The 7,500-nt window shown below is 33.0% G+C and overlaps 1 protein-coding gene across 2 annotated transcripts in view; it reads left to right on the forward strand.

Moving 5' to 3' along the window:
* The window catches only part of LOC125047524 (translation factor GUF1, mitochondrial-like), an 11,178-nt gene extending 4,518 nt beyond the window's left edge, over positions 1-6,660 (forward strand). For both annotated transcript variants that reach the window (XM_047645788.1, XM_047645787.1), the window contains exons 5-14: positions 119-256; positions 1,051-1,187; positions 1,712-1,841; positions 2,067-2,176; positions 4,083-4,209; positions 4,360-4,498; positions 4,866-5,080; positions 5,216-5,344; positions 5,513-5,596; positions 6,369-6,660. In XM_047645788.1, coding sequence (XP_047501744.1) covers positions 119-256; positions 1,051-1,187; positions 1,712-1,841; positions 2,067-2,176; positions 4,083-4,209; positions 4,360-4,498; positions 4,866-5,080; positions 5,216-5,344; positions 5,513-5,596; positions 6,369-6,494 — 1,335 coding nt within the window. In that variant the 3' untranslated portion in view covers positions 6,495-6,660. The remainder of the gene's footprint in view (positions 1-118; positions 257-1,050; positions 1,188-1,711; positions 1,842-2,066; positions 2,177-4,082; positions 4,210-4,359; positions 4,499-4,865; positions 5,081-5,215; positions 5,345-5,512; positions 5,597-6,368) is intronic.
* The last annotated feature ends 840 nt before the right edge of the window (positions 6,661-7,500 follow it).

A 7,500-nucleotide genomic window follows, 5' to 3' on the forward strand; every position in this document is an offset into this window, starting at 1 on the left:
CAGAATGGATTTGACACTTGAAGATGGAAAATTCATTTGTCGATACTGTTTTATATTTATATAGTTGAATTACATTTTGTAGAATACAGTAAATTTAGTTATTTTATGTTATTGCCAGATATCAGCCAAGAAAGGAATTGGTATAGAAAAAGTTATTACAGGTGTCATAGAATCCATACCATCCCCAGCAAAGAAGTGTAACCCAGATGCTCCACTGCGTGCTTTGTTATTTGATTCTTGGTTTGATAGGTATAAAGTAAGTAGACCTGCTATTTTTATTTTATTTTTAGAAATCCACATGATATATTGATGAAATATAGGCTCTCACTTATTACTGCTCCTTCTTCTTGTTCTTCTTATATTTTCCTTTCTTTCTGTTTATAAAGATTGTTCCACAAGTGTTTAGTCACACAAGAGTCAATAACCTGTTTACCATATTCTTTAATTTATGCAAAAAAAATGTTTTTGTTTTTATTACTACTATTGTTGATATTGACTTTATCAGCACAATAAGATTTATTATATTAAAAGTTACATTGATAAGTATATGATATATGTAAACTCTAAGTAAAACTATACTCCCTATACAGTATAAGGAGTATAGTTTTCTTTTTTTTTTCTTTCTTTCTTTTCTTTTCTTTTCTTTTTTTTCTTTTCTTGTTTCCTTTCTTTCCATTTCACCTTTTTTATTTAAGGGTCTCTTATTTCCTCCCTTCTTTCTCATTATCTTGTTCCCTCCCCCCCTCCCTTTTTTTTCAGAAGAAAAATAATTAATGAGAAAGGGAATTTTTCTCTTGTTTACACTCCTGTCTCTTTTTTATTATTTTATATAATCCCTCTAGCTTTTTTATTACTTATTATCCACCCCACCTGTTCTCCATCATTTTATATTTTTCATCCCTTTTCTTATTACTGTATTGTCTTTACTTCAGTGCTGATCATGGTTACCAAATGATAAGGTTGGATATCACCTTTAACTGTGTTTGGTTTGATATATACTTGTTATGACAAAGTACAGTTTTCTATTCACTGTCATTATTTCTCTTGTAGGGTGCTGTGTGCTTGATTTTGGTTGTGGATGGTACTTTAAGGAAGGGTGATACTGTAGCATCAGCGCATACAGGAAAGACTTACGATATCCGAGACCTTGGGATCCTCACACCTCAAGAAAGATCTGTTCAGCAATTGTAAGTTAAAACCTGCTAGAGTCATTACTTACAATTTTCCTTTATCGTCTTTGAATTTTTCATGCATTTTCTACCTCAGTTTTTTTTAATCATCATCATCATGCCATTGCAGTTTATCAGACGTGCCTTCCTTTTCATCATCTTTTTTTTTTCTTTTAATTCTTTATGCATCTTCAGTCTCTCTTTTCTTTGTCCTTTTTTTTCTGTCTTCCCTTTTCTTGTTTCCTCTTCCTCCTCTCTTTTTTCTTCCTTCTTACTCCTTCCTCCTTTTCTTTTTTCTTCCTACTCCTTCTTCCTCCCTCTTCCTTCTCCTTTCTCCTAATCCTTCCTTCCTTTCTTCTTCTTTTTCTTGCTTCCCTTCTTATGTGGAACTTACAACATAGAAAGAACAATTATGAACTATAAATTCCTGCTTTTCTCATTCAGTATACAGAAAGACCATCATTTTTATCATTAGATTAATTGGTATAACCCTTTCCAGTATGAGGGTATGGTATGTTTACATTTACCGCTTGGTTTTACAGATTTGCAGGTCAGGTTGGTTATTTCACAGCAAACATCCGATCAGCCAAAGAAGCTCAAGTTGGAGATACGTTTCACCGGAAGGGCATTCCCTGTGAACCACTGGAAGGTTTCAGGCAAGCTAAACCTATGGTAAGATTTATCCATGATATTAAGCCATTTTCACTTTTTGGTGTTTTATTTTGCTTTAGAAATTTGATAAAGTGTAATGTAAAGCTTCCAGTGCAATAAGTTAGTTTCTAAAAATTGTTTAACTTTAAAGGATTTGAATTCTGTATTTGAATTTAGTATATTATAATAAAACAGTTTGTTTATGCTCATCTAATTTCTTTCTCTTTTACACCCATATCTTGAAAGGTATTTGCAGGTATGTACCCAATGGACCAAAGTGAACATCCAGCTCTGAGAGCAGCAATAGATCGTTTAACCCTTAATGATTCTAGTGTCTCTATCAATATTGAGAGCAGGTTAGTTCTTTGGCAGCTTTTTAGTTGCTTGGTTGCCTAAGAAATAGAATGAAATGCAGAATGCAGAATTGCATGAAGTCAAATATACTGGATTGAGTTTCAAAGGCAGAATTGATTAATGCTATAAATTAGTTTCCAGTAATGAGTTTAGAATATATATCTATTAAAAGTAAAGTTTTCAGATTATTTGCGAACAGATTTTTTTTTGGATTGGAATGGCCTTCGGGGTTTGTTTACTTAATTTGTTGAGCATCTGTACCAATTTATTAGAGCAGTCAAAATTATTAAGCTAATCACACAGATATACCCTTGAATTAATCACTTTATTTAACCCACTTTGCTGTAATGGCATACTATACATGTCATGTACACTAGGATTTTAGTTTGAATAAATTTGGCCAAGATGTGGGTGACACAAACACATCATGGAAAAAGATTTGGCCAAGGAGTGGGTAATGGGAATGACATAATTGGAACAAATTTTGAAGTGAAGGGTGATGGGAACTTATGTTATGGGACATTATTGCTGACTGTCAGGTAACAGACATCTATTCACAAGTGCATAAAGGACCATCCAACAATCATGCCTGGGAAAGGGCTGCTTCCATGGAGAATATTATGACCATGTGCAGGAACCTATTCCTGTCCATCAATTAAATCCTTGGATTCACTTGCTTCATGACAATCACATGGATCAAAATACAGGTATTAGGCTTACATGAGTGTCTGTTCTGCTGGATGCGCACTTGCAGGCTGGGTACACATTAACACTCATGTGCAGTGACAAGACAATGTGCCTCCCTTTTTCAATGTTATTTTATCTTTTTATGCATAAGAATTTTTAGCTTTTTTGTCATTTTTAGTCTATATTTTATCATTTGATTTGCTTTATCCAGATGGTAATAGACTGTTTTCCCTGTATAGACTCCATATCATCTCTCTAGGTAGTTTGTAAATCAGTGCAAGAGAAATAAAAATTTTGTTATTTGTGTCATATTATTTATTTTTTTGTTATTTTCAATCTTCTGTAATACAACCTGCACTGCCAGTCACAGTGGCCAGTAGTAGGACACTGAGCATGGAAATGGTGTCCTCCCTGGAGCCAGTGCTCTTCCAATCATGGCTTATGGACATTACATTTCATACTCATTTATTGATGGGAATAATGCAAAAGCCTCATTCTGTATGCTAAATGAGCATAATCACCTTCAAAGAGATTTGTGCACTCGTGGAGAGTCTTTCCCGTTTTGTATATAAAATTGAATAATCCTTAAAAAAAAAAAAAAGCCAAGATGTTACTGCTGTTATTATTGCATGGATTAATAGACTACCTAGAGAGATGATATGGAGTCTGTGCAAGGAAAATAGTCTATTACCATCTGGATAAGGCAAATCAAATAACAAATAGAGATATTGGAGAATGGCAAAAAAACGAAAAACACATGCAGAAAAAGAGAAAATAGTTTTGCAAAGGAATGAAGTCTAGTCACCACACATGAGTGTTTGTGCGTGCCTGGCCTGGAAGCCACACACCCATCAGAGTGGCTGCGCAAGTAAGCCTAATGCCCATATATTGGGCCACATGGTGGCAGTGAAGCATCTTGAACCAAGGATTAACTGCATTAAAATAATCATAATGTAAAAAAAATAATAATACCAGTATCTAGATCTGTCTCATATAGAGCCATCTGTGAGCAAGAAAATTCACACAAAAAAATACAGTGGATGCTATGTGTACCCACAGTCAGTGAGTTGACTGATTTGAACAAAGAATGAAAAGATATGCATTACCTTTACACAAACCTTTCCAATTTCCAAGGAAAGTTGTCCCATCTTTCCTTGGAAACTGGAAATATTAATTTTAACATATTGTTAGCATTATTAAGCAAGACATTTCTCCACACAGTGCTGCCCTAGGTCAAGGTTGGAGGCTTGGTTTTTTGGGTCTCTTGCACATGGATGTATTCAACCAACGTTTAGAACAAGAACATGGAGCACAGGTTGTCGTCACTACACCCTCTGTTCCTTACAAGGCAAGTCGTTTGCTTGTCTTGCTTCCCTTTTACATCTGTTTATTGGTAGGAATGTTTTTGTAATATATGATACTTATATCAGAATTTTACAATATTTGTCAAGAAATAGAATGAGTGGCAGGAGTATTTCTGACTTTTGTTTGTCAGTAGGTAAGAATACACGGTGAGAAAGCACTTCGTGAATATGGAGAAGAGGAGCCAACTATTACCAATCCGATTCAGTGGCCAGATCCTCAGGTAATTGTAGAGACAAGTGAACCAGTGGTGATGGGCACAGTCATAACACCAGGTAAGCATTACTTCTTGATAAAATAGATGGTAAAATTTGCTTTTTTACTGGAAAGCACTTTGAATGCATTCATTCTAGTTGTGATATTTATAGTAGTAGTGTGTCTTTTAGATGTAATTTTCACATACAGTGTAAATTGCTTGTTTCCTATATATTTCTTTTCATTTTAGAGGTACAGTATAGTACTATAATCCATGCAATCCACATTTTGAGTAATTAAGCAAACAATTAATTACTTAATAACTGAATTCTAAAATTACAGGCTTAGAAGTACAATTTTTTTTTTCTTCTTCTTCTTCTTTTTTTCTGACAGAAATGTCTCAATATTATAAAATGTCTTCAGAATTCTGCTTTTCCCACTTTTCAGATTCTTATCTTGGTGCCATTATTAGTTTGTGTCAAGACAGAAGAGGAATTCAGCACAACCTGAGGAATCTAGACCAGAACAGAATAATTGTTCAGTACAAATTGCCATTAAACGAGATTGTGGTAGATTTTTATGACAATTTGAAGTCTGTATCATCAGGTTATGCAACTTTTGACTATGAAGATATCGGATTTGAGCCATCATCTCTCGTTAAGGTATTGAGACTTTCTGTATGTATATTATTTAATTTTCCATTAACTTAAAGATTCTTACAGACTGAAAATAACTACTGATACAAACAGACTCGGGATTTGGTAAGATAAAGTCAATGAATTCTTTACATTTTTCAGCTGGACATTTTATTGAATGGTAATATGATCGATGAACTATCAACAATTGTCCATTCATCACGAGCAAGAGTTGTAGGAAAGCAAATTTGTGAGAAGTTGAGCAATACACTGCCAAGACATTTATTTCAGGTAGAGTAATTATGTTTCATGAAATTTGTATAGTTTTCATGTATTTAACCTCTCTGAAGTTTATTTGCTGTGCAGGTTAAATAAAAATTGAAACATGGATTAAAGATTCATATATGATTATTTGACAAGGATGAATGGTGAATCATGTAAAACTTACTACCCATACAGATAGCAATACAAGCAGCTGTACGAGGAAGAGTTTTAGCACGAACAAACATCAAAGCTGTAAGGAAGGATGTACTTGCTAAGTGTGTAAGTGTAAATTTATTTAATCTATGCTTTTGTTCATCTTAATTGCATTAGGTCAAAAAGCTGTGAAACTTTTTTGCTCGTGTTGAATATGTGTGTGTGTGTGTGTGTGTGTGTGTGTGTGTGTGTGTGTGTGTGTGTATATGTATGTATGTATGTATGTATGTATAACTTCTGCTAATGAAATTTGGTATCATTGGATTGCATTTAATGTTTAATGTCCTGATATTGCTGTTTTAATTTCAGTGTTGATACCCCTTCTGATATCACACACACACACACACACACACACACACACACACACACACACACACACACACACACACACATATATACACATATATACACATATATACACATATATACACACACATATACATATACATATACATATACATATACATATATATACATACATATACATATACATATACACATATACATATACACATACACATATACACATATACACATATACATATATACATATATACATATATACATATACATATACATATATACATATATACATATATATATATATATATATATATATATATATATATGTATATATATATTTATATATATGTATGTATATATATATGTACATGTGTATATATATATATATATATATATATATATATATATTATAAATGTCCCAGAATACATTCTGGGAATTGTATTTCTGACAAACTTAGTTTTTCATTATTTATTAAATCAGAGGATAAATTAAATATTAAAATCAAGATATTTTTTCTTGAAATATTCATTGCAGTATGGAGGTGATATTTCAAGAAAGATGAAGCTCCTTAAACGCCAAGCTGAGGGCAAGAAAAGAATGAAGATGTATGGAAACATTGAAGTGCCTAGAGAAGCATTTATTAATATACTAAAGAGGTAGCAGCATCTGTCGGAATAGCCTTTTTTATATACTGAATTTAACTGCTTGTTTTTTTCTTTTGTAATGAGATTGCAGATATGTATGTACATTTATAACTTATTGTTAATGACACCAGATAATGAAATTTGTTGTTGTAATTACATTTTTCAGATAAAAAAAAATGTTACAGAGATTTTCATTTATCCTAGATTAACCCAATGCTGCCGGGGAAAATGAATAAAAAATGGGGAAAATGCTGTATGCATTTTTTATATTTTACTGAAATGTCGCTGTACATAGATGGTTCTGTTTGTACTTAGCCACAAAGTAGGCCTTATGGCCTTACCTGATTTCACCTTTCCTTGAATTGGCTGGAAAAATTGATGGTGTTATTTTATTATAAATATTATAATTACTATAATGTTTTAAACATTAGTAACAGCAAAATAAGATAACATAAGATATTTTCGTAAATAAAGGGAAAGAGTAAACGGGCGAGACACATTCATTGGTTACTTAGTACAAGTGCAGCCATCTATGTGTTAAAACAATTAAACAAGTAAATTCACAGTGTACGTACATGCCATGCCCGTTGGCATTGGGTTAATGCGTGATCATTTTTACAGTTAGCATTGGCATTTTGTGAGAACTTTCTCTCTTCTAAGTACTCAGTTTACTTTGATTATCTCAATCAGTGTTTTATAACCCTATGTGATGGCTAGTATCACATACATGAAAACCACATTTTTTTATTAAGTTACAATTTCATTATGTATTCAACCATTACTTGGCTTCCTGTTGAGTTGAGTCACAATGTCCATATTCGACAACATCTCTACCAAACACTATGGATAAGTTTCACATGAAGAGTTTGAAGGCCTAAATAACCAGCCAATTAAATAGGGCTTACAAGGGCACAAGCTGCCAGGCAAAACTTCTTCAAAATGGTGCCACACCTTTTGCTAGGATCCCATAGGTGTCCTCCACTCAGAATTTTCTCTAAAAGGAACAAACTAATGGGAATATT

Source organism: Penaeus chinensis, chromosome 41, assembly GCF_019202785.1.
Source record: "Penaeus chinensis breed Huanghai No. 1 chromosome 41, ASM1920278v2, whole genome shotgun sequence".
In the NCBI taxonomy this organism is placed as follows: Eukaryota; Metazoa; Arthropoda; class Malacostraca; order Decapoda; family Penaeidae; genus Penaeus; species Penaeus chinensis.